General features: G+C 49.6%; 8 protein-coding genes across 8 annotated transcripts; 3 read left to right on the forward strand and 5 right to left on the reverse strand.

Annotated features, from left to right (window-relative positions):
* The first annotated feature begins 473 nt into the window (after positions 1-473).
* On the forward strand, positions 474-2829 carry BKA55DRAFT_586820 (uncharacterized protein). Its single transcript, XM_046194613.1, has 3 exons — positions 474-2294; positions 2349-2463; positions 2510-2829. The coding sequence occupies exons 1-3, from the start codon at positions 499-501 to the stop codon at positions 2531-2533; spliced, it is 1935 nt and encodes a 644-aa protein (XP_046041042.1). The 5' UTR covers positions 474-498; the 3' UTR covers positions 2534-2829.
* Positions 2830-3089: 260 nt separating this feature from the next.
* On the reverse strand, positions 3090-3308 carry BKA55DRAFT_454786 (uncharacterized protein; the record flags this gene model as incomplete). Its single annotated transcript, XM_046186071.1, has 1 exon — positions 3090-3308. A coding segment is annotated over one exon (219 nt), but the record flags the coding sequence as incomplete, so codon positions are not given.
* Positions 3309-4841: 1533 nt separating this feature from the next.
* Positions 4842-6351, forward strand: BKA55DRAFT_698489 (transmembrane amino acid transporter protein-domain-containing protein; the record flags this gene model as incomplete). The annotated part of the gene is made up of 3 exons (XM_046200523.1): positions 4842-5609; positions 5661-6236; positions 6292-6351. The coding sequence occupies 3 exons, from the start codon at positions 4842-4844 to the stop codon at positions 6349-6351; spliced, it is 1404 nt and encodes a 467-aa protein (XP_046041044.1).
* Positions 6352-7082: 731 nt separating this feature from the next.
* Positions 7083-7772, reverse strand: BKA55DRAFT_547166 (uncharacterized protein; the record flags this gene model as incomplete). The annotated part of the gene is made up of 2 exons (XM_046190995.1): positions 7083-7385; positions 7446-7772. The coding sequence occupies 2 exons, from the start codon at positions 7770-7772 to the stop codon at positions 7083-7085; spliced, it is 630 nt and encodes a 209-aa protein (XP_046041045.1).
* Positions 7773-8030: 258 nt separating this feature from the next.
* Positions 8031-8384, reverse strand: BKA55DRAFT_530345 (uncharacterized protein; the record flags this gene model as incomplete). Its single annotated transcript, XM_046189141.1, has 2 exons — positions 8031-8252; positions 8280-8384. 2 exons carry the CDS (start codon positions 8382-8384, stop codon positions 8031-8033), a joined length of 327 nt encoding a protein of 108 aa, XP_046041046.1.
* A 4416-nt stretch (positions 8385-12800) lies between these two features.
* Positions 12801-14610, reverse strand: BKA55DRAFT_586824 (cytochrome P450). The gene is made up of 5 exons (XM_046194614.1): positions 14304-14610; positions 13964-14272; positions 13696-13902; positions 13250-13635; positions 12801-13191 (listed from the first exon to the last, which is right to left on the reverse strand). The coding sequence occupies exons 1-5, from the start codon at positions 14555-14557 to the stop codon at positions 12806-12808; spliced, it is 1542 nt and encodes a 513-aa protein (XP_046041047.1). The 5' UTR covers positions 14558-14610; the 3' UTR covers positions 12801-12805.
* Positions 14611-21236: 6626 nt separating this feature from the next.
* Positions 21237-21865, forward strand: BKA55DRAFT_586834 (uncharacterized protein). Its single transcript, XM_046194615.1, has one exon. It carries the CDS (start codon positions 21402-21404, stop codon positions 21807-21809), a length of 408 nt encoding a protein of 135 aa, XP_046041048.1. The 5' UTR covers positions 21237-21401; the 3' UTR covers positions 21810-21865.
* A 1959-nt stretch (positions 21866-23824) lies between these two features.
* On the reverse strand, positions 23825-25196 carry BKA55DRAFT_266110 (pyridoxal phosphate-dependent transferase). Its single transcript, XM_046185445.1, has one exon. The coding sequence runs from the start codon at positions 25151-25153 to the stop codon at positions 23882-23884; it is 1272 nt and encodes a 423-aa protein (XP_046041049.1). The 5' UTR covers positions 25154-25196; the 3' UTR covers positions 23825-23881.
* Positions 25197-25437: the final 241 nt, after the last annotated feature.

Genomic DNA, 25437 nt, shown 5'->3' on the forward strand with positions numbered 1-25437 from the left:
ATTGAAATAAGTCTTAAGGAAATAATTATATCATCTTCGTAGTTTTAGCGCATTTTGACAAGTGCTTGTTGAGCTATGCTAGATTGAAGTCGCCCATGTAAGTTGGCAATAATCCGGCAGATCACCGGATCCGGCGGATCACTGGGAAATCCCTTAGTGATAGCGCCCCGATACAAGAAACGTGTATTTTGTGGGTCCCCGGATATATGAATACCGAGTGGCGGGGGAAAACACCTGGAAGGACAGGACAGAACAGAGACAGAAGAAGAAGAACGAGCTCTTGGGGACTAGATTGACCCTCAGGTGTGAAAATTAACCTCATGTTAATTGGACATAAACCCTACTCGCGTATCCGACAAGTCTCAACCAAACTCCACACGAGTGGCAAAACGACGTCACCCTCCCTACGCCTCGGATTTAATAAGTGTGGCTGTATCGGAACAATCGGGGATCGGCAGGAGGTTTCTCCGCCTCGATCTTCCTCGACCGAGCCGACCCATGACTTGTCTCGGACCAACAACTGCCGCATCGGACTTCTGCCAGGTTAGAAATTTCCTCTCTAGTTCTCGTTCTCATCACTTGAAGGCAATACCTCAAGATATCTCGGCCTACATGGAGCCCTCGGAGCAACCTCATCGGTCTCATTGGCGAAAGCGCAAAGCCGTGAATTGCGGGGAATGCCGACGCTCCAAGTTACGATGCGATCGCCAGCACCCATGTGGCGCTTGTAAACGGCGTCGACGCGAGGCCAGCTGCTCCTATGAGATTTCCCCTGTTGCACCTGGGTCAGCCCAGAGTTCGACAGCGCCAGGTTCTGCCCAGGCGGCAGCAGTGATGGGTGATGGAGTAGAGCACCAGGACACTCCGAGATCAAATGGTGCCAGTGCTTCGGTTCTACTGTCGCCCGAAACGATCCAATCTCCCCTACATACACGCTGGGAAACCGTCCTTGAGAGGCCAGCCCCGGAATACGATGCTAATGATACCTTGCCGTTTCTTTCAATCGCTCCGCGCATGTCAGTTCAAGAGATTCTCGATTCTCTTCCTCCTAGGTCCTGTTGCGACTATTTGATCTCCCACTTTTTTAAAAATATTTTTGTATTGTTCCCTATTCTCCATGGGCCTACTTTCCAAAAGCAGTATACAGCGTTCGTTCGACAGCCTCAGGATGTCGACTTATCGTGGCTGGCCTTGCTTTTTTCCTTATGCTCTTTGGCTTTGAATACTATGGATGAAAGTGATCCTAGGCTGTTATCTTTGTGGCCTCCACAGCCTTCAGGCCCCATACGAGCTCCTGCCACGGTTTTGACGTCTCACCATCTCCTGCGGATGGCGATGACCTGTCTATTACAGGATGGTTTCATATTCCGGCACAAATTCAGCACATTCGAGGCTTTACTCACGGTAATCTACTGTCTATCCCACAATGAGTCTGTCGATCAGGGCTGGGCATTATTGGGGATGGCGCTAAACATTGGTATCGCATTACGGTGCAACATGGACCAGAACCTAAGTCCCATTGAGACCGAAAGACGGCGACGCTGTTGGGCTGGTCTCTTGACGCTACATACATATCAGGGCATCCTATTTCGCGATGTTGATATGTCATATCTTCTTAACATTAAGGCCATCTTGCCAGCAGACGTCAATGATTCTGATATTACAGATGAAGGCATATCCGAGTCACCCGGTCGTGGTGAGCCTACACAGATGTCAGTCATGATGGCCAAGATTCGGCTCTTCCGGCTTTCTACACAAATGTGTCGTCATATATCGGGACCTTCGCGGCTAGACCAACGTTCACTACATCAATGGGATGCAGCAATAGCTGAGGAGCAAAAGAAATGGGACTCGATGTATATGATCGATGGTTCTCCAAATCTTTTGGAACCTACTCAATACGCATATTGGTGTGTCTTACAGACATACGCACATCACCTCTACCTCCTTCTCCACCGACCATTCCATCATTCGAGGGCAGCTTCATTTCTTTCGACGTCTAGAGAAAGATGCATCAGCTCTAGCACAGCCTTAATATCTATTCACAAACAGATTTATGAAGCCCCGTTACTTCGAAATTATCTGTGGTTACTTAGTGGGGTGACAAGCTTGAAGGCGCTTCACGCAGCTGTGGCCCTCAATTCCTGTCTTCAAGATGAGTCAATGACAGTTGATCCACGATACAACTTGGACTCCTTCCGGGAGGAAATTAAATCTCTGGCTCTTCGGATGAAAGCCCTCTCAGATCGAAGTAGAATCTGTTCTAAGGGGCATCAGATACTTGATCATTTGCAGTATGTTACTCTCTAGCACTTGGTCCTCTTGAACTAATTGAATGTCGCCTGCAGAACTCAATCAGGGGTAGGAAACGCCCCGATGACGGGTACAAGAACTCAGCTTGAAAACCTGTTCGGAGATTGGGCTGATATTCGGGACTGGATAGACATCGATATGATCAATTGGGTATGCATGCTTCTTCAAGTATCGAACCGTACGCTAACATTTTCAGGACTTAGAGGAAAGCTTGAACTAAGTAGTTCCTCATACAGATATCTTATTAAATAGAACTGTGTACCTTGAGATCATCCTAAGTAGTCCCTACAGCATCATGGCAGCTCAAGTTTCATGTGAAAAGGGACTTTTACGCGTCATGATTGAGCCGTTGCCCCTATTTTCCTTTTCCACTTGAAAGAGGACACTCAATATAAGTGCCGCGGCCACACTCTTAATGGCAAGGCGGGTGCTTAATGGCCTGCTTGCTTCTTTGCTTACAAGCCTGTAACCTGTAGTACTCGAGATTGCGAGCCTCGTCTGTGGGGTTCAGGGGTGTCTCGACGTACACCCTATCACTGGCTTGTAACTAATCGAAGTGCTTCAGGGTGGGTTTCTTCATCCCGTTGAGCTTTTCTATGACTTCTACAGTTCCGTGAACGCCATGGTAGCCATCTCCGCCAAACAAATCGCGTAAGAGGAACTCAGACGGTTAGAGCTGGGCGCCCGACCCGCGAGCGTAAACGTGCGAGTCAAACGGCGCATTGAGTCATCACACAGGGGTAGTAAAGTCTCGGTGGAAAGGAATGTCCAGTACATACATCATCAGTAACCTTCGGAACGAGGTTGTCAGGGTTTCTCGAGTATCTGTAACAGACAGCCACGTGTATCGCCGGCGCGATTGCGTGGTGAGGACTCACAAAGTCATCCGCATGGATGGCTCTCGTGGCCATTGCCATGCTTGGCGGGGCCTTTTGGAGGGCCTCAGCCGTGAACACGAAGTTGTCGGGCTTGCCGTTGGTCTCATTGGAAGCCATTCTGGTTGAGTCCTGAGTGTGGAGAATGACAAGCCGGGAATGGAACAAAGGCGTCTGGAAACTTGAGCAGACTGTATGTTGACTGCCGTAACGTAGTCGTCCCAGGATATGCAGCCAGAATTACTACGAAGAGTCGCCACAGCACGATGACTCTCAAGCCTCAATATCCGATCGTCGTAGGGTGCCTAGGGGGAACGGCAGAAGGGAGCAAAAGAGACGAACACTGAGTCAGGAAAGTGTTACGTGATCCCGTACATAGCTTCCGAACAAGGGGAAAGTCAAACTGGGCATTTCCCATCAGGCCATGTCGTGCCCTGGTGGGAAGTGGCGTCGAGCAAAGGGCGTCAGCCAGAACCCCTTAGTCAATGTCACCTAAGGTGAACGGAGTCAACCTCAATCCTGCGAAGCACTAGATCATCCCTAAGACGTAATGCAGCCGGGAAGGTTCAAGAAATCTTGTCATCGGCCGCCAGGGATAGTGTGCCCTATTGTCATAGCCCCCGTGTCAGCTCCCCACACTAGGCGCCTTTTAGTCAAGATTGTCAACTTCAAAGCGTTTTCACTCCACATGAATCGACCTATCTCCCACGGCAACATTGGCAACATCGGCAACATCGGCCTCTCCATGCCTTGCGAACGATTCGTTAGCGATTTAAGCTTCAACCAGTCGTGTTTGTTGTCCGATAATGATTCTACATCGCCCCGCAGCCCGGTCTGCAAACGGGGATCAAGTGTCGGAATGGAGGCGTAGGAGCATTGCTAATATTCGAGTCGATTCCGGTGACCGCTATCTCTATCGTGTAACATAGATCTCAAGTAATGTCATTGCCTACTAGACAAGAGCTTGATATACCGGATGGTAGAGACAATGACTGTGTCCCGTGGAAGGGGATGAAATCGGTAAGGCCAACGACAGTTGATCACACCGCGCCATTTCCCAAGGTGCGAGGGAAGAGCAGGATTGTCCAAGCCCGAAAGGTGAGTAGTCGTGAGAACAAGCGAGAGTGATACTCTCCTATCATGACGAGAAGAGATCATCATTCGCCCCGGACGTGTGACCTCGGATTTTACCTGGAGTGGCATAACATCATTTGCTACTAACCGTCACAACCCCGAACCCGCTAGGAGTTAGCACAAGCCTCAAGGTGGTAGCCTCTGCGGAGTACCCGAGTCTCCAACCCCCCTCCTCGTCCGACCGATAGGTCTCCCACTCCTCGAATCTCAGAAAGTTTTGTCTGGATCAGGATAAGAATTTTGCGGAGATTCTTGGGGTCATCGGCGCGAGTTATCATCCCCATGGGGAAGGAGGTTCCACAGTCTAGACTAACGCCTCTCAAAAAGGACTTGGCCTGTTCAGTAACCGTGTAGCATGTCTGCTGTTAGTCAGTGAATATCGACGTGATATTCTGTACAGCCGAGCTTTTGTCGTTCGCGGCATCTTATAAGAGACTGTGATATCCGCCGGGTTTTCCCCCATTCCTTTTTAAAAACTCTACAATCCCCGCTTACCCTTAAAAATCGATATCAACAACCATGGATTGTAACCGAATCACTTCCCATCGTCCTGAGGACAAGCCAGGGGACAAAGACCACATCGAGTTTGCCCCCCAGGGCTCTGAACATGGCGTCGGCCAAGTCATGGTTGTAGATCTCGAGAAAGAAAGGACAGCTCAGGGCGATGCTTACTTCCATCGTCTTGGCTGGAAACGCCTCACGGTTGTTCTCATGGTCACCTCTATCGCCCTTGGTAGCCTCAGTCTTCCAGGCGCGTTCGCAACGCTGGGTATGGTTGCGGGTGTCATCGTCACCATCGGCTTTGGTTTCATCGCTATCTACGCCAGCTACATCATCGGCCTCGTCAAGCTCAAATTCCCAGAAATTCATCATTACGCTGACGTTGGAAGACTTCTCTTAGGCAGCTTTGGTGATAAGCTATTTAGTGTCATCTTCGTCGGCTTACTTATTCTAGTAGTTGGGTCGCATTGCTTTACGGGCACTATTGCACTCGTCACCTTGACTGAGAGCAACGTATGCTCCTTGGTCTTTGGAGTTGTCTCTGCTATAATCTTGTTGATTCTAGCCATTCCACCTTCTTTCTGCGAAGTTGCAATCCTGGGCTACATCGACTTTGCCTCAATCATCCTCGCGATTGGCATCACGGTTATTGCCACGGGCATCAAGTCATCGTCAAATGAGATCACGAATCCCTGGTCCGCATGGCCCAAGGACGACCTCACCCTCGCTGAAGCGTTCGTCGCCATTTCAGGTATTGTTTTTGCATATGCATTTGCTGCAGCACAGGTACTGCTCCACCTCTTGTTCCATGCCCCTCCTTCTGACTCAGGTTAATAGTTCTCGTTTATGGACGAGATGCACACGCCGGCGGATTTCACCAAGTCTATTACTTTCTTTGGAATCATTCAATGCACCATCTACACGCTCACTGGGGCTCTCATTTACGCCTTCGTGGGACAAGACGTCCAGTCCCCGGCGTTGCTTTCAGCCGGCCCCATGGTCGCCAAGATAGCCTTTGGTATCGCGCTTCCAGTCATATACATCTCCGGCTCTATCAATACGACTGTTGCTTGCCGATTCATGCATGGAAGAATGTATCAAGATTCGATCACGCGGTACATCAACACCCGTAAGGGCTGGGCAACTTGGATCATCGTTGTCTCTTTTGTAACCTTCTTCTCATGGATCATCGCCGAGGCTATTCCCTTTTTTTCCGAGTTATTGTCCCTTACCGGCTGCCTCTTTGTTGCAGGACTCTCGTTCTATATCCCTCCTATCATGTGGTTTTGCCTGCTTAAAGAAGGAAAGTGGTACGAAAGGCACAACCTCCGACCGGCCATTGCGAATTTGATTGTATTCATCATCGGCTTTACAGTTTTTGGTATTGGTACCTATGCCAGTGTTGTGGAAATTGTGAGCTCCTATTCTTCTCTATTCTTGGTGTGTCGGCATCTAACCTGGTTGTCAGATGAAGAAGTTCGAATCAGGTTCAATCAGCCGACCATTTTCGTGCAGTGTCGGTCATTGAGCTTGCGGTCTGGTTTCCCAACCCTTGTCATCACAACACATACTTGGTTGGCTACAAAGGGCCATAGTTACATATCTCACTAGCACATTGTTCGCGGTAGTCGAGGGCTAGATAGTAAAAGCAACGAAGGGTTCGCCTGTCACAGAGATTGATACCTAGTGCTCTGTGACCGTCTTGTGTTTGTATCAAACAAAATTCTGTACTTCATAGAGTCTAGTTATTATTATTAAGAAACTCTTACAACACTTTGCGTTTTGAGATCGGAGAATGGTTGTCACAGCGGCTTTGTTGGTATGGTTCGACGACACCGAAGAGCGTGGACTTGATATCTTCGCTCACGATAGCCAATCAGCCTTCGGCAACTGATAAGACTTGGAGAGACATGGATACTTTCCGGCTGTTTTCTCGCCTTATGTTGAGCCCTCGAGGCGTGACCATCTCCATATACCATCTTTCTTTCTGAGTCTTGGTTGGTAGCGAAACACCGCAATGTTTGAGAAGATTAAAGGTCGGAAGCTCCGGAGAATGGACGAATATACTGTCGTCTCCTTGAGAAAGAATCGCATGAGCTGGAAGATCGGTTGCAGGACGCTGAAGAAGTGCCGCCTCTGCGTCTTGAGTTTGGGTACTTTGGCGGTGGCTACCTGCTCCATCCGGAATGCGAACTGATCCTGTGCCATCGCCGCCTGGATCCGCTGCCTCTCCCGCGCAAATGGCGTTGAAGAAGCTGGTTATTCTGCCGCAAGCTCTCCCCGGAGCCGCCGTAGAAGCTTCTGCTGCTTACTGCGGGTGCGTCCGCCCACGATCTTGGCTTTCGATGGTGGCATTGTCAGCGCCGCAGTAGCGATGCCTTTCGTGGCGAGAAGCTCTTCCGGTCGGTTGCGAATCGACCGCTTGATGTTGGAGTAGCCTTGAAAGAATCTAAAGGACAGAACCTGAGCTTCGTCGTTCTGGAGACTCATGTTGTCCTGCATGGCGGTGCAGATGTTGTTGAGAAACCGAGGTGGCCGCGCGGAGGAGAAGTTGCCATACCGCTAGTGAAAACCTAGCGGATAAAAGGTGAACTGCCGGGCTCCGTGGTATTGACCTGACACCTGGCAGTGATCAGCTAGCAGGCAAGCCAGCTCGGTATCAGCGCTGGATTCGACCTCATCATCATCGTCACTACCCCTTCCAGTAGTTGCTCCACCCTCCCTGGAGTGGTTGATATCAGCAGCCAGAGCGTAGGACACCTGATCAATATGATCCAGATTGTACTTCTGCTCCAACTTTGTCCTCAACCTCTCCAGTCTGTCACTATAGAGGTCTCGCTGAGCCTCAACGCCATCATCATCCTCATCATCTTCAGCGGGTCGTGAACCACCCGGTGGGCCGCTACTGCCGTCGGCGTTATCCTCGCTACTCCCGCCACTTTCGCCCATGAATAAGCCAGATTCTTGGCTGCCGCGGTGTTCATTCTCATCACAGTTCGAGCCCCCCGCAGCTGTCTGACCATCCGCATCGCTATCACTGTCGCTCTCTTCATCCTCGCTCGCTGTACGGAGTCGGGTCTCGTTCGGAAGCGCCTGAAGCTGGCCGTTAACCTTGATCTCAATGTTGGCTCCCTAATCGTACTCATGGAGCGCCGGCTGGTGATCACTCCAGAATCTGTCGTGGCCGTACCGCTCGCAGAGCCCTTGTCAGCCCTCTACGAACAGCTCTTGAAAGACAGTCCACTTCTCATACGAGAGCGTCTGCGATTGACTGCCGTTCAGCTTCCAAGATGGCTCCACCCCTTCTCCCAAGAGCTGCCCGTCCAAGAAGAGGTCTTTGATGTAGGACGGGAGAGCTTCCGCGTGGTCTCGCCGCAGGCAGCTACCATGTTCCGATAGCAAGGTCGTCTTGCCTCTTTTGCTTCTTTTCTATTGTCGTCCACCTCCGAGCTCGACCATCTCCGCCTCCTTGGGGTGCATAACGATGAACCACACCTCGCGCGAAGCACCCGTCGCCAGTCGGAAAGTGCGGTTTGTGAGTGCGAATGGCAGACTGCTCATCACATATGAGAAGCCAGAATTGTTACATCGATGATATAGCATCAATGGTTAGGCGTTTTCGAGCCATACACTCTTGGACATCGCCGCTTGCAAATCGAGGGTTCGTGCTGAAGATTGAGGAAGAGCACAATTGTTGTTCATATTGCGCAGTAGTGCTGGGTGAAAATATATTTCATGAGACTTGATTGTTAATTTTTTATTGAGATGGTCGTACAGCTGGCGAGTATGTTTACCAGGCAGAGCTGAGTCAACGTTTCTAGAATGCCTGCCCACTCCTTCCGGTAGTTTCCTCTCGCTTCATAGATCCGCCCTCGTTCGATTAAGGGTTGTAGTCTTCGCTTTAGCGATCCTCTCCGTGTCGTGACGTATGGCTCCGTTGCATGGCGGGCTGACATCTTGGCTATCTTCTGAATTTTGAGCACACTATTAGACGGTAGCCAGATGAGGTTGACTCTGTTCCCATCTCCTCGAAGCTTCTCTATAGCATCGTATAACTCTCCGATGTGCCCTTGACTCGATTGTTGGCGAAGGTTGTCTATGACCTGTGCCGCAGATCTGTTACTCGTCAAGATCACAATGACTCGATACTTCTTCTCCGGCAGATAGCTAAGGCCATGAGCGATAGCTGCCAACTCGGTTGTGTAAGGGATGTGTTCTTCTCTCATGCCCAGCGTGACCGAAATGTTCTTGGTGTGAAGTTCGAGATATATATCGAGAGACTTGTTAAATTGATTATGGTCCTTGTCGGGCTCAAGTCTTAAAACCTCAATATAACTTTCAGATTTCAAAAAGTCCGGATTATCTGGTTCTGCCTGAATGTTAGCTTTTTGTTCTTAAGCTGGGAGAAAAATTGTATCTACGTAAGATTTTGGCCCAAGCCGATCGCTGTTGAGTGCAAGTGTCGCTATTATTACTCTCCATTGTGCATATGACTTCTCGCTCGGACCTGAGCAATACTGATCTCGAATTAATATTAAGACTTACCTTACTTAATCTGGCATAATAAGACTGTTCCTACTAATGATATGCTACCTAATGACACATGCAGCGGGGCAAATCATGTTAGATATCTTTACTTTTTGGAGCATGGATGGCTAAACGTAACTGCGACAAGCTGAGTCTAGCATGAGTGAGGCTGGCTGAAGTCTGCCCATCTATTACCCTACTGATGATAATTATTCCTAACCTTTTAACGTACATGATAAGCGAAATGGTCAGATAAGCGAAATGGTCACTTTTCCCTCAATCTCTCCTCTTTCTATTTGATTACTTATTTCTCAACCACCTAATATGCCACAATCAATTAATGAGGCAAATATCATTCTTGCACTTCAAGCCTACCAGAATGACCCAAAATTGAGTCTTCGACGCGCTGCAAAGATCTATAAAGTTCGCTATAGTAACCTCCTTAACCGATATAATGGCATTCCTGCTCGACGCGATATAATGCCTAATTCACGCAAACTATCTGATTTAGAGGAAGAGACTCTTATTCAGTTTATTCTTGACCTGGATTCGCGAGGATTTCCCCCCCGGCTATGTAGTGTGAAAGAAATGGCTGATCAATTACTTGCCGACCGCGACGCGCCACCAGTCGGCACGCGTTGGGCTTCAAACTTCGTCAAGCGACACCCAGACCTTAAGACGCGTTCTTTTCGGAAATACGACTACCAGAGAGCCAAGTGTGAAGATCCAACTATTATCCGTAACTGGTTTACGCTTGTGTCGAATACAATCGCGAAATATGGCATCCGATCAAATGATATCTATAACGTTGACGAGACTGGCTTTCTTATGGGCATGATTGCAAGCGGAATGGTCGTCACAGGTACAGATAGGCGTGGAAAACCAAAATCAGTGCAGCCTGGAAACCGGGAATGGATTACGGTCATTCAGGCGATTAATGCAGATGGCTGGGCGGTCCAGCCGTTTATCATCGGTGCGGGCCAATATCACCTCGCCAACTGGTACCGAGAAAGCAACCTCCCGGGCGATTGGGCTATTACAACAACCCAAAATGGCTGGACCGATAATAAGACCGGTTTAGAGTGGCTAAAGCACTTTGACCAGTGTACGACCAATCGATCAACTGGTTCCTATCGTCTCTTAATCCTTGATGGGCATGAAAGCCACCACTCGATCGACTTCGAGAGATATTGCGAGGAAAATAAGATCATTAGGCTTTGTATGCCGCCTCATTCGTCTCATCTACTTCAGCCCCTTGACTTCGGGTGCTTTAGCGTTCTTAAGAATGCTTACGGTCGAGAAATAGAGCATTTGATCAGATGCTCTATAACCCACGTTTCGAAGACTGAGTTCTTTCCGGCCTTTTATGCCGCATTTCAAGCCACTATGACAGAAAGAAATATCAAGTCGGCCTTTAGAGGAGCTGGGCTTGTTCCTCTTAATGCGGAAAATGTGGTCTCAAAGCTTGATATGCAGCAACGGACTCCAACGCCAGTTGAGGAGATGGCTAGCCCGTCAACACCTTGGGTCTCAAAGACCCCAAAGACCGTGCTTGAGGCTGGGTCTCAGTCTGAATATATTGAAAGACGAATTAGAAGGCATCAGAACAGCTCCCCAGAGTCAATCCTAGGCGCTCTGAAGTCTCTTTCAAAGGGAACAAAGGCAGTTATGCATGAGGTTACCTTATTACGGGGTCAGGTCCAAGACCTTCAACAGGCAAATGAGGTATTAAGCCGGCGCCGGAGGGCAAGAAGGACCCGACTGCAGAAAAGAGGGGTAATGACAGTAGAGGAAGGAAGGCAAGTAATTGATCAGATGGATGTTGATGCGCAGTTAGTGGCCGAATCATCCCGAAGTGGTGGTCAAGGAAGGTCGGCGCGACCAAGGGTTCGGCATTGTGGTATATGCGGTAAGCCTGGTCATAATGCAAGAACCTGTTAGGTAATAATTGAGACATCTGGGGAAGAGTATAGTGAGTAGTTTTAGTTAATTAATTAATTTGTTGTGTTTTTATTCCGATTTCTAGTTTAGAGGTCGAGAAAAGTGACCATTTCGCTTATCTGACCATTTCGCTTATCATGTACGTTAAGCTAAATATTAATTAGAGATATAATGGCAAAATATGCAAGCCACATACGAACTATGGGACGGAAAATACAGTGCAATAAAGATATAAAGAGTCACCTAAAGTAGAGTTTTACATTTACTAGGTATAAGCTATAATTATATTGATATAAGCATTCTACACACAACTTACAATGGATATCCTGATGCAATATATATTTAGCCGTATTGTATATATATAGCTCAGTAGCTACAGAGGTCTGTTTTTATAAAGTAAAAGGTATTCTTGCTGTTTTAGATAGCCCTTGATTTACAATAGCAAATAAAGCAGCGCGACCCCGTACGGAGATCTGCGAGGCCTGTCTGTAGCCACCTAGTGCGTTTCGCGTTTTAGGATTTTTGACCCATTAGTGGTATCTGAGGACACGCATTGCGTTTCCCGAGAGGATAGAATGGGGCTGAAATACTAGGCTGTGATTGGCCAAAAACAGGAAACGCCCGGTCTACATGCTTGAGTAGGGACAGGGAACAATAGGCTACTTCGCGAGCGCTTACGAACGAGAAGTCCTAAGCGAGCAGAATTTGGATCAGGTAAGAAGTAGAGTATTAAGAAACAAATGAGGGTAACAGGGATATAATACAGTAACATTTGCAACATACGACTTTAAGAAAGCAGAATGTGAAGGTACACAGTAGTAATGGAATCGGTTGTCTCTTTTTACCTAGCTAAACTACATCTTCAAAATAAGCAATTCATCCAAAGACGCTGGCTTCAGGATATCCGCCTGACTTTAATAGTATTGTGCCATCTTGCCATCGTTATATATGGGAATTGTTGAGGGAAAACTAGCTAGATTTGATAGGGTTACGGGTAAGGTTATAGGCTTTTAGAGCCTCTTTATTTTATTAGTATTTAATCATCATAACTTCTACAACATTTATCCCATACCTACCCTCAGGTTTAGATGTTTGTGCGCTGCCAGCTCCTCTAGTTTAAACCCTTAGTTTAATACATTGTTCTCTAACTAACCTATATCACGTATCCTTTATAGAAGAATTTAGTCGACTAATTCTTAGTATGGATCCAATGCATCAAGAAATTCAAGGTCTTAGTTACCTTATAGTCCTGCAAAATTTCAATTTCCCTCGTCAGAGTTCATCCTGAAGTCAACGTTGATGATTGGCCTAGGTATCGGGAAACTTGCCCTGCAGGCACCTCTGGGGACCGTTTGAGGTAAGGGGTAAACGATTGCTGGAATCACAACGCGTATCGTCACAAACCATCATAGAAAGTAACTTGGCTTCCCTTCTAAGATTTTGATACCAGGCCTATATAAATATACTATATGCTGAGCTACATAACCTGAACCCGCTTCTAAGTCCCGAGCCATTCAGTGCTTTCGATGCTTGACGCGCACCACAACGCCTTCTTGTCGAGCAAAGAAGGTGTTTCTAGTATGCCATTGGGTCTTGTTCTGGTCGTAGAACTCAAACCGATAGTTGCGGATAAGTTGAGGAGACAGCTTATGCAACTCAATGAGGGCAATGTTCTTGCCCAAACATGTTCGAGTGCCACCACCGAAAGCCATCATGTACTTGTCCATGTAATTAGCACGAGCCATATCCATCCACCGGCCAGGGTTGAAGCTGTGGGCGTCTTGTCCAAAGACTTTCTTGTCGAAATGCATCACGGCGGCGTTGATACCAACAACGTAGCCTCCAGGGATGAATTGTTCGCAGATAGTCAGGCCCTCCGGGGGTACAGTTCGAGGCAGAGCTATTTCGAAGATCAGATTGATATTTCACACCTAACATCGGCATCGGTTATTACTTACAAAGCTGTGCGCCAGGCCAGATACGAAGAGCTTCTTTGATGCATGCGCAGAGATAGGGAAGCTGACTGGCCTGTTTATAAGTCGCAGGCATACTCAAACGACCATCATCAACTGCTTGGTCTATTTCCTCCTCAAGGCGGCTGTAAGCTCCAGGGTTGTGCATAAGATGGCAGAACAACGAGCGGAAAGCAATGGCTGTAGTATCACTACCGGCAAAGAGCGCACCATAGGACTCCTGTTCGACATCTCCCCAGCGGTAGTCCATCTTTTCTCCGTTCTTTTCGTAGATGCTAAAGATTTGTTGCGCCATGTCGGTTCGAGGGGCTTCAAGACGCGAGGCGTAGGCTTCCTCCATAAGTCGTGAAGAGGATTCGCCAATGTTTTTGCTAAGCCGATCCGTCAGCAACTATATTCATGGTTCAGTATCGTAACCTGCGTTGACGTACACTCCCTTTCTGATTTCTTTACCAGCAGACGAAAGCATAGTCCCCAGACCGATGAATGGTCGAAGAATTGGTGGCGCAACACCCATCAAGCACACAAAAGGAATCATCTTGTCGAGAGACTTGATCCAGTCATTTTGGTCCTTGCCTTCGTCAATGAATCCGAACGCACGGCCATAGAAGAGTTCTCCGATGATGTCAAAAGTGTACCTAGAACATATGAGAAACTATTCTGGCAGTCACACGGCCTTACAAGCGGTAATCTACTCACCAGTGAAGCCACTCGCCAATATTACAAGGCTTACCCGAGTCTGCGAACTGGCCAAGTCGCTCTGTGAGAAGATCACTGCAAGAGTCAATGTATTCCTCTGACTTGGCAACGTTGGTCATTGAATAGATGTTGCTAGTGATCCTGCGCCTCTGGCCGTGCTTCTTGTCGCTCTTGCACGAAAAGACGTCACCATGGGGGCTGAAGCCGGTTGTGTTATAAGGCTCATAGAATTGCGCTTTGTCCAAAGCGTTGGAGAAACGGTAGATGGTAGCAAAAGCCTCGGGGTTGCCAAGAACATCAGTAAGTGATCTCATATGTGATGGGTTCTCTCGCCACTTACTCGGAACATGAAATTTCATTTGGAGCGATGCGGATGAGCGGACCGTACTTGGCATGGAGAGCTCTTTCATCCTTCTCGACATCCTCTGTCCAGATCTTGCGCAAATACCATAGTCGTGAGAATTTTGCGAGGTAAGGACCGGGAATCTTGCTCAAAGGATGGAAGGTGAGTGTATAGATGATCCAGCCCAGCAAGTAAATGGCTGGCAAGGCTGCTAAGAGCCAGACATTGGTGAGTGCAAGATTTAATAACATCTTGACGTTCTCCAGTGGTGAAATAAGAAGAATGAGGATGTTGAAAGAGGATGTTGAAAGAGGATGTTGAAAGAGGATGTTGAAAGAGGATGTTGAAAGAGGCTGAAAGAGGTAGGTTGGAGATTTACGTTGTGACTTTTATACTCGTATAGACTTTCGGATATCGATGAAGTTGGCGACCAGTGGTATATGGAGAGAATGAAAAGCATCCACTTTGACCTGATCCCTGGCAATTTGAGACACAGACTCCGCCATTGAGATCGAAGCTAACCCACCGGCTCCACTAGGCTACTGTCTCATTTCATTTTGAGGCTACAGTCGGTCTTCGCGTAGAATTTACAACTGCCGCTGAGTCAGCCAGGAGTGGATGCCAGCGCTCATCATATGTCAATCAAATCAACTTTGGCCCCGAAGTTGTAATGATTGACAGCCCTCGAGCTCAAAGTTGATTTGTTTGATTTGATTGATACCCTTTTCAATTCCGTGAGTGGAGACCCCTACCCGAAGTCATCCCCCTCGTGTACACCAACACTCAGCTACCCACCCAACTACCTAACCTTACTCCGCCCTGCCTGACCCAGTTCTTGAGGCATTAAACATGTTCCAATGTATCTGCGCCCATCGAGAGCCTCTGAGAAGTCAGCGTCAACTTCGCTAGGCTGAATTGTCTCTCACAATCGCTCACCATCGCTGGAATAGCAAAGACATCCAGGGCAAAGCTGCTCAGTGAAGGAAACGAAGCCCTGTGGTCTCTCCACCATTCAATAGCATCCTGCGTATCCTGTGGCTCGAGACAAAGATACTTTTCGAGCTCGCCGACACTGCCACCCGTTGCAAAAGCTTTCTTTGTCTTGCTATTAATCCACTGAGTGTACTGATCATCCTCTTGGCCCATCGTCCTTGGCGCTGCGTCGTACTTCGTTGTTTCCTCCCACAGTCCCTGGTTCGCGTCGTACCAACGGGTGAAGTAGTCCTTGATTCCAGCCTTGGCATCACGAACCCAAGCGAGTTGCTCCTCAGACACCCAAGTCGCCTCTAACCAGCTGATCCCGAACCTCGGGTGAAGAATGATTGCTGCCGCAAACAAGGGAGATTCTCCGAGCTTGTCATAATACTCATTCAGCTTCTTCCATCCGTTGTTGATTGATGTCCGGATATAGGCTCGATGGTCCGCTGGTAATGTGCTCTTTTGCGACGTTTCGGACGCTGATCGTTTCTCCGCCGTAGAATAATCAGCCCGAGAATGCAACGGTAAGGCAGATTCTACGAATCTCGGAGATTGACTCCGCTGTGGTAGCGCGTAAACCTCATCCTCCTCAAAGCGGGCAGGAAGACGGCGAACGCGGCTTGGCCGACCGTTTGACTCTCGGAAATTTGCTGACGCCGTTGCACTCCGCTCCGCAGCATCCACTTGGGTTTCTCCCATCGTCTCCTCCGCAACCTCACTATAGAAGACCTTCCATCCTCAAAATGCTCCAACAGATATTCCATTCCTATCAGCACCTCCCATAGGCGTCCATGGCTGTCACTTTTACCCCAGCCTTGCGTCCGCATCGTCTGAAGGTATATGGGTTTGAGAATCTCGTTGACTGACCCAAGAACCCGCCAGTCTTCGCTGGACAATATGTCATCCGCCGGGATACGTCTTGCCTCGTTTTCCTCCTCTTGAATTGCAACGAGAAATGCCCTGATATCTGTCTGCTTTCGCAAAGCCCTCTCAATCATCATGTAAGTGGAGTTCCATCGCGTTTCGTTGTTCATGACAACCTCGAGCGCGGCCGTGGATTCCTCGCAGAGCCGGTATTCCTCGTGATCCTGCTCCCGGGCAACTCGCTTCAACTGTTCGCTCCGCTGCGGCGATGAACGGATAAACTTGACAATGTTGCGGAGCTTCCCAATGGGTCCCTTCGTGCGCCAATGATCCAGGTCCTGCTCAACAAGACCGCGCATGCCGTTGATGTCAGATTCCAGCTCGAATGACTCGGCGTCTTTGCCAAAGAGAAAGGCACGCGCGACGAGATTGAGCATGTGCCCATAGCATCGCATCCGGCGGGCTTTGATATCAACAGGTCTCATCGATGGATCGAGCCGCTGGTACATATAGTACAGGCAAGTATCATTTGCCGTCATGTTATCAGAGATGGCACAGCCAACGCGCCCCTCAATCTCCCATTCGTGGACGATGTCGATCAGAGAACCGGCGAGGTTCTCGCCGCTATAAGCACCAAATTGACGACGCAGAGCCAGCAGACGGGATTGCTAATGACCCAGTTGATCTATAAAGTGCGCAAATACAGCCATGATTGCAAAGCGATTCGGTGACGTCCAGAGGTCGAAGCTAATGTGCACCGCTGTCAAAGCGTTGCGGAGCTCTGCTTTGATGGTATCCCGCTTCGCTTCAAAGAGTCGATGTATCTCTCTAGTGACAGAACTACCACTCCACGCCATCTGGAGTACTAAATCACTGTCGAAATGGTTGAAGATCTTCCGAAGAAAGCTGTGCTCGAAGATGGTGAATGGCACATCGCTATCAATGACGAAGCCGACGCTTAGTTCTTGGATGGCTTTTATTTTCGCCCTTGGTATAGCGCTCTGTTCAAGCCGGCGCCTTTTCGGTGTTGCACCAGAATAAATATCAATGACACCTTCATCACCAGGACTTGACTCGCTAGACTGGCTAGCTGGGGTGATCCGGTGAGCTCTACGCAGGTCTGTCAGCTGCTGGATATCTTGTCAATGAGATTGAACGGGTGGCCACTACTCCCGAGGCAGAGGAGGAACCCGAGCACCCAAGACCCGGGTCCCCAAGGAAGCGCCGCATCGTCTTGATCACGCGTCCCCACGATCATGGGCACGAGTAGGCGCCCACGAGCACGAAGATGCGAGAAAAAGACCCTCAGGGTCTTTCAAGCCAACGTCGGCAAGATTCCCCCGGTCCACGACTGTGCCCTTGCATTGGCAGACTCTGAACGATACGACATCGTGCTCCTCCAAGAACCATGGATGATAACGGCAAACTCCCGCTGCCTCACGAAGACCCATCCTGCATACGACACCTACTCTCCAGTCGAAGCCTGGAACAGCAATTCCACTCGACCTAGAGTCATGATGTACGTCCGCCGAGACTCTACGCTCTCAGCAGATCAGAATCGACCATACCAAAGCCGCGATATCCTGTGGCTTACGGTCAACGATACAATAATAGTCAACTTTTATCGCCAGAACGACGAACGGGATGCGCCGGATACTTTACTGCAATGGCCGATCCTTGATCGCTGCCTCGTGGCAGGCGACTTCAACGCTAGACATCATACATGGCAGACAGGCCCAACTACGAACCGCGGCCACGAGATTGCCTCCTGGGCATCGGAAAATGACCTCGGCCTGCTGAATGCCTCAGACATCCCCACAAACCCGCATGGAAATACCATCGACCTCGCCTTTTCGAATGTACCTCTCGCTGAAGCTAATGTCGAGGACCACCTTGCCACCAGCTCTGATCATTTCACCCTTAGCCTAACGCTCCCAAATGTCGAGCCGGCCCCAACACATCCAGGCAAAATCCGGGTAACAACAGACGATGAGCTCAAGCGCTTCGTCGAAATCGTAGAGCTGGGATCGACGGCGATCCCCGTCGCCGCCTCGAGCCCACTAGAACTAGACAAGCTCGCATCCACACTAGTGAGCCTCTTGCAATCAGCAGCAAAGGCAGCGGGCCGGCCTGCGAGGAAGGGAGCACGCAACGCTCCGTGGTGGACCGAAGAGTGCGCCCTTGCTGCTGCCGGGTATCGGGCGATCAGAAGGCCGTACCCTCTCGGATTCAACCAAGAGGTTCAAATAGCCAAGTGAGATTTCCACCGTGTGGTCCGCCGCGCCAAAAGGCTCTATTGGCGGAACCTAATCAACAGCTTCTCAGATAGCAGCTCCGTTTTCAAGGCCGTCCAATGGCTGAGATCGCCAGGAGCCTTCCAACCGCCTCCACTCCAAGTGGACGACGTGGTCTACGAAACCCAGCTCGACAAGGCCAACGCGCTCCGGCGAGCGACTCTAGAGCGTCGGACAGCTGAGGACAATACCCAGGATCCCTGGATCGAGGTCAGCCCTCGCAAAACGATCCCATTCCCGCAGGAAATCTGCCTGGAAGAAGCACAGGACGCGACCCTCCGCACCGGGAATACATCGCCGGGGGCAGATAACATCACAGTCAAACTCCTCACAGCAGTATGACATATCATCGGAACACAAGCTGGAGCGCTTCCAAAGAGGTCTGCGACAGACCTCGTAGCCGCCATAGTTCACGACATTGAGGAGGCATTTGCTTGCAAGAAGGTGGCCACGCTGGTCACGATGGATATCCAAGGCGCGTTCGACACTGTCCTACGCAACAGACTGATTCTGCGACTTCGGGAACAAGGCTGACCCGAACATCTCGCCCGATGGGACGGATCCTTTATGGATGACCGATCTGCCTGTGTTAGGTACCAAGATACAATCACCCCGCTCTCTCTTCTCCAGTGCGGTCTCCCTCAGGGATTGCCGGTATCGCCGATCCTCTTCCTGTTATATACAGAGCCCATCTACCGACTGAGCAACCCCCAAGGCCGGTTCGGCTATGCAGATGACACAGCCATCCTGTGCGTCGGCGACACGGTCGAGGAAACGGCCGCTGCGGCATCACGTTCTGTCGAAGAAATGGTCCGCTGGGGCGCCGCAAACGGGGTATCTTTCGACCCCAAGAAGACCGAAGTCATGCACTTCTCTCGGAGCAATCTCGAGACCGCACCGGCAATACGCCATGGCGACGTCGAGAAGCACCCCGAGGCAGCAATGCGCTGGCTAGGCATCTGGCTGGACAGCAGCCTGTCATTCCGAGTTCACGCAGAGAAGTGGACGGCTAAGTCACAGGCTGTCGCCTACCATCTACGAGGACTCACCAACACGATACACGGCCCGCTTCCCAGCGCTGTACGGAGTGCCGTCAGGGCCTGCGTTGAACCAGTCCTGCTCTACGGCACCGAAGTATGGTACCCAGGGGCAACCCAACCGCGGTGGGAGCAACCGTCCAAAGACCGGCCGTCAGGTATCCAACATCTCTTGCAGAGAATGAACAAGGCTATAGTTCAATCTATGCGAGCTATACTCCCTGCCTGGAAGACGACCCCAACCGCCATCCTCCATCGGGAAAGCGGGATACCACCTATCACTCAGCTTCTTGAAGCACGTCGATACCGTTTCTCCGCCCGGCTCAAATCCCTTGATGAGGCTCACCCCCTCGTGAAGCGCACGCTTCCACCCAGGCAACCCACATACCATCAGCTCATCAAGCGGAAGTATCAAGCTCCAACAGAGAGCAACTTCAGAACCCGTCTTCGGAGGACCAATGAACTGCTCGCACCCTGTCCACGACCAGCCCTCATGCAGAAATGCTTCGGCAAGGGACAAGATACACCTCTACAGACAGCCCCGAAAGAGGAATCGGCCTAGGCCTTCCTCCAGTGGGTTTCGACAGTAGACCCAACCACCTGGATCGTATACTCAGACGGTTCATTGTCCTCGGAGGGAGCAGCCAGCTATGGCTTCGCCGTTCACCAGAAGGACCTCTCCATCTGCGACGGCTCGGGCCGTCTTGGATCTGCCGAGGTCTTTGACGCTGAAGCTACAGGGGCACTGGAGGGCCTTAAGGCCGCTCTCAACCTCCCAGGATCAGCGGCACGGGACATTATAGTCTGTCTAGACAACCTGGCAGCCGCCACATGCCTACGGGGCACACCGTCTGATTCTTCACAAGCAGTCTTCGTCGAGTTCCAGGCGTTAGCTGCATCACACGGAGCTACACAAGTACGCTGGATACCTGGCCACACGGACATTCCCGGCAACGAACAAGCCGATAAACTAGCAAAGGCAGCGTCCTCGCTGCCAGAACCGGAAGGCGCTCAGCCGACGCTAGCATACCTGCGAAAGGTGGCGAGGCAGAAACCAAAAGAAGCTTTCGAAACATGGTGGACAACCTCCGTTCCCGAGCAATATAAGAGATTGAATCTCAAGGCGACTATACGCTGCCCACCGGAACTCTCGCTCCCTCAGGCTGCCCTGCACCATCTACTCACAGCAAGGTCCCTCCATGGAGATTTCGCTACATACCACGAACGATTCAACCACGACGACGCGCGGGTGACTTGCTCGTGCGGACGACGCAAAGCATCTGACCATGTCTTCTACTGCAGGAAAGTACCGCGGCGGTGTCGAATAAGGCTCGTCCCCTCGCCGACTGCGGCGGTTAACCTCGCAATAGGAAGGAACTTCGACAAGTACATCAAGTTGACCAAGTCAAGCGCCTTCTTCGAAAGGATTTGCACTCGTTACTAGACGAGGCAGATCGGAGATGCATTTGTGTCTCCTCCTCTCCTTCTATCTTCCTTTCCCTTCTTTTTCTTTGTTTCTTTTCTTTATTCTCACGGGCTCGGCCGCCTCGTGCGGTCACGCCGACGCCCCCTTCCTAGTCTCACTAAAGACTGACCGATATAGCGGCTACCGCTATGATAGCCGCACCTGGTCATCCCGCTGACGGGTAACAGGCTCGACAGGACGCGCTTTTGAGCCGATGATATGCTGGATAGTGGTCTGTTCTGTAATTTGCGAATGCTTTACGTAGATTTTAGCACTAGAGCCTCTAGCTCAGCACGTCCTGTGCCCCAATAGGGGACTTTACGGGCCTCACGGCCCCCGGACGAAAAATATACATACATACATACATACATACATATTCTACTCTCAAATAGCGGGGGGATTAGCGGCAAAGCTAAGTATCTGCTATCGTGATCTAACGCATGACCCCACCGCGCGTATGCAATGTGGAACGCGTTTTCCAACCATGTCGCGCCATCAAAATAATCCCTTCTACACGTGGTTTTTATTCCATTTCACCAGTAGGATGTCGAACTCGCCACTCTCCTCGTCGCCAGCTGGCTTTCTGCCAACAACATTGACACCTTGCCCCACACTTCCTTCTTCTGTCTTCTCACGATTGTCTCAGCCTAAAACGGTTGCCAAGCAGCTGGAAGAGGCAGTCATTGGAGCTCTTCCTCCTAACCTGACTATTGAGGATCTGCCCAAGATTACCTGGAAGAACCGTCGCTTCGTCCAAGAGGATTCGCTGGCTCGAAAAGGTGCAAGGGGCAGGAAGAGCTGGATTAGATCGCACGGGACCTTCTTTGTCGAACTGTTGTTTATATTGCGCAGTAGTGCTGGGTGAAAATATATTTTTTGTATAACTTGGTTGTTTCTTATTGAGCTAAGAGTTGTTCTCGGGTTTATATCTCTAGATGATTGTATCTAGGACTTTCAGACTAACAGTCTGAATCCTGAAGGGAAGGGGATTCTCGGATTTTCCAACATCGCGCGCGCTGGGTGAAAACTGTTCGTTTTATTCGTGATCTGATTGGCTGAGCCCTTCCAAACACAACCGAAAACCGACAACCGACAACCCATCATTCCCAACTGAATTCCCACCTTCCTTCCCAGTGTGTAATGCTCATAGCTCCACATTAAAGTTCTCGGCTCAGCCGCTTCTCCAATTAGCGTTCTGATGGTTTGATTGTGAGATGAAGCACTGGCGTTGATATTTTCCTCGGCTGTTTGTTCCCCGCTCAAGCCCCGAAACCAAACCCCAACACTTCCCCATTTCCGAGTGTGTCAAATCTTGATGCAGAATTAGTGTCGCACTCAGCGTGCTTAAAGGGTTAAAGTGTATGTGATAAGCAGCAGCAAATGTGTGTGTTGATTGTATGAAGTTGTCTCTTGTGCGGGGTATTCCATCCCGCAGAGTTAAAGCATATAGCTAGATTACTACTGCAGTTGTTTCCTGAGGCCGTGAAGGTTATGCCTACCCTGCGACAATTAGAGACGCAAATTATTAGTAACAGATTCTTCGAAATGGAGGCGGTGGAGGTGGAGGTGGAGTACCGAAGTCTCAGTGCGGGCTCTCTAAAAGATACTCATCTAGAAGTTAAAGGGCAACATGTTATTGTTTTGCCTACAGAATGCAATGAGTGTGTTTAAGGAACGCTGTACTGATAGAGGTTGCGCCGCTGGTCTCACACGAAATGCGTTGCCTGTGAGATACGGCTTCCACCACCACAACCCAAAGTTTGCTCAAACCGCGCCCTACGATAGCAAGCACTCACTCATTTCTCCGCCCTTCGGACACCCCTAGTCGCTAAATACTGAGTCAGAAAACCATGGCTCAAGGGCCAGGCCCGGTTGTTCAATAATCCACTCAAACTGGGACACGGCGTTGTGTTGATCAGCCAGTTATCATCCTTTGATAATTCACAAGCCATAATGATTGATGACATGTCCGTATGTCCGAGTTAATCCCATAGCCCCAGACATAGAGTTTGCGCACGTTGAGATTTCTACCCCACGGGGAAAATAGGTCGGTTTCTCATACCCAGGGTGAAGGGCCTCCGGAGCCGTTGTGTTGAAGAACTTGCTTTCCGGGAAACATCGATGACACCAACTGCTAACCGGAAGTTCGGACTTCCGACCCGCCAGTCAGCAACCTTTCTGAACAGCTGAGAGACCTTCCTTCCGGTTTGATCAATGTATGACCTTTTGGTCCCTTTGATGTGACAAAAGCAATGGGAAAAGGCTTATTTCAGTTATCCTGTTCATTCTGTTATTCCGTTATAACAGATTAATGTGAGGGCCTTAACATGATAACAGAATAAGAAATATTTAACATGTTATACAGAACAAGCAACAGAATAACAGAACAAGTTGCCCATGTATGATTGTTGGTGCACTCGCTTATCCAAATGAATAAAGGTGGTTGGGGGTGGAGCGTTCTTAGACTTTTGGACACTAATTTTAGTTTGCTCATAACCTAATGACTTATCGGTCCTTCTCTAGCGTCTTTATAGACCGCCGTTCAGTTTCCCTCCCATTGTGCCGTTTCTCCCGTGCCTCCCGTTTCTGCCGATACTCCCGTTACTGCCGTTCCCTTCCGCCTCGCTCGTGCCCTCCAAATTTAGTACCGTCTTTCACATCTTCAAGTTAGACTATCTTCCTGATGGGCTCACGCCCTCAGTTACTGTGGACGTTAAAACTTTAAGTTGCATCCTCCATTGGTTTATGTTCAAAATCAAGGTAATCCGGCTAGTCAGAGTCCTGGACTGGCAGTAAAGCTGTTATTAAGAGCCATTTGAATACTGTCATCACTAACTCATAGTTTGTTCTAAAGTAGAATCAGTAGTACGAAATCTTGTAAAATGGCTCACGTTAGTCCGATTTGACTTTTGTTCGTTTTCTGATGTACTGTACATCCTACTTCAAGACATCGACGATCCTACTTAGCCCTTCCATTAGTGTCACCTTATTAACTGAAAACACAAGTCTAAACCAGCCACTATCCTCAGCTCCAAAGCTTGACCCAGGAGCTACGAAGACCTTTCGCTCGAGCAGTAGCTGCATCACTCGATCCTCAGCGTGTGCATGCTCCTGTTCAGGATGGTTCTGACAGTAAGCCTCTCCAAGATTAGCCCACAAGAAGAAGCCTGCATTTGTTCCCCTCGCATAACGGATACCATGCTCAGTTGCCCAGGATGTTATCAGCCTGTAATGCTCTGCGAGTTTTGTCCTGTTCTTGTCCAGATAGTCATCAACCCAAGCCTCGTCTTCGAGTACATTCGCAAAGGCGTGATCAGCGAGAGAAGAGCTTATACTGTATAAGGCACCTGGAACAAGTGCTTTATGCAATAAATGGTTGCTCTGGGAAACGACGCATCCAATCCGAATGCCGTTGGACCCAAAATCTTTCGAGACACCCCATACCACGTGCATCAGAGACGGGTCAATGATGCCTGTAGGATCTATAGATAGACAGGAGGTAAAAGGCGCTGCTTGTGCATCCTCGTCTGTCCATGTCGATAAGGCGTAGACTTCATCGCTAATCAGGTGAATTTGATGTTTCTGACAAAATTGCATGAGTCCGATCAAGGCATCTTTGGAATAACAGCGCCCCAGGGGGTTGTGCGGGTTGCAGAGAAGAATGCCAGCAATCTTCTTTCCTTGGGCTTTGGCTTCTTGAAACTTGGCATCGTACTTGTCGACGACGTTCACGCAGAAAGGATCAACGCCATGGCATGGCACCTGTACCACCTCTGTATCAACGCGAAGGCCAAAAGTTGGTATGAACGCGCGAAAGAGAGGTCTAGTGATGAGGAAGCCATCCCCTTGATCTCCAACTGCCCAGGCGATATGTTCGATAGCTGCGCTACAGCCGTTGGTAATGGTGATGTGGTCCCATTCGATGTTTTTATGAGGGTGTAGATATTTGATGAAAAAGCGTGCGAATGCAAGCTTTAACCGTTTTGATCCAGTTGTACCGTCGCCATAAGTCAAAGCTCGGGGTTGAGGGGAGATGTTATCAGTGATGTGTTTCAATAGCTCATCTTGCATGAGGACATTCTCTGCCATGCCCAAGCTCACGAAGCCTGAAGGGTTGGTCGTAGGATCCCAAAGGTTTGCTGTGACGTCCCACAAGAGCGATCCGCCTTTGTTGTCGGCTGTTGCTTGACCGCGATTGGAGAGCGTCATATTGACAAAGGAGGGCGTTAAGAAGCCGGTATCGCTTGAGGGGGATGTAGTTTAAAAGAGTGAGGCGTCTACAATATTTGACTGTTTCGGCCCTGAAGCAGATGGTGCCCGGAAATTATCGGAGTCACTTGGCCGAGGTTTGGGCTCGGTGCTACTTTTGTAGCCATGGTGAGTATGTGAACGCACCATACTGACTAAAAATGCGTGAAAGGTGGAGAGATCGGTTCTAGAATCAAGGCGCTTTTTCAATTAGTGGGTCTCCGCCCTCCAACAACAAGCGTGTG

The sequence above is a fragment of the Fusarium redolens genome (genome assembly GCF_020744475.1).
Source record: "Fusarium redolens strain MPI-CAGE-AT-0023 chromosome Unknown BKA55scaffold_37, whole genome shotgun sequence".
In the NCBI taxonomy this organism is placed as follows: Eukaryota; Fungi; Ascomycota; class Sordariomycetes; order Hypocreales; family Nectriaceae; genus Fusarium; species Fusarium redolens.

What these genes read in the sequence shown, in the direction of transcription:
- BKA55DRAFT_586820 (XM_046194613.1), top strand. Translation starts at nt 499, where the DNA reads ATGACTTGTCTCGGACCAACAACTGCCGCATCGGACTTCTGCCAGGTT. An exon ending in CAGATACTTGATCATTTGCA is followed by an intron (nt 2,295 to 2,348) that starts GTATGTTACTCT and finishes TGTCGCCTGCAG; the next exon opens with AACTCAATCAGGGGTAGGAA. An exon ending in ACATCGATATGATCAATTGG is followed by an intron (nt 2,464 to 2,509) that starts GTATGCATGCTT and finishes TAACATTTTCAG; the next exon opens with GACTTAGAGGAAAGCTTGAA.
- BKA55DRAFT_586824 (XM_046194614.1), bottom strand. Translation starts at nt 14,557, where the DNA reads ATGTTATTAAATCTTGCACTCACCAATGTCTGGCTCTTAGCAGCCTTG. An exon ending in AATGAAATTTCATGTTCCGA is followed by an intron (nt 14,273 to 14,303) that starts GTAAGTGGCGAG and finishes ATCACATATGAG; the next exon opens with ATCACTTACTGATGTTCTTG. An exon ending in CTGGCCTGGCGCACAGCTTT is followed by an intron (nt 13,192 to 13,249) that starts GTAAGTAATAAC and finishes TCTTCGAAATAG; the next exon opens with CTCTGCCTCGAACTGTACCC.
- BKA55DRAFT_586834 (XM_046194615.1), top strand. Translation starts at nt 21,402, where the DNA reads ATGCAATGTGGAACGCGTTTTCCAACCATGTCGCGCCATCAAAATAAT.
- BKA55DRAFT_266110 (XM_046185445.1), bottom strand. Translation starts at nt 25,153, where the DNA reads ATGACGCTCTCCAATCGCGGTCAAGCAACAGCCGACAACAAAGGCGGA.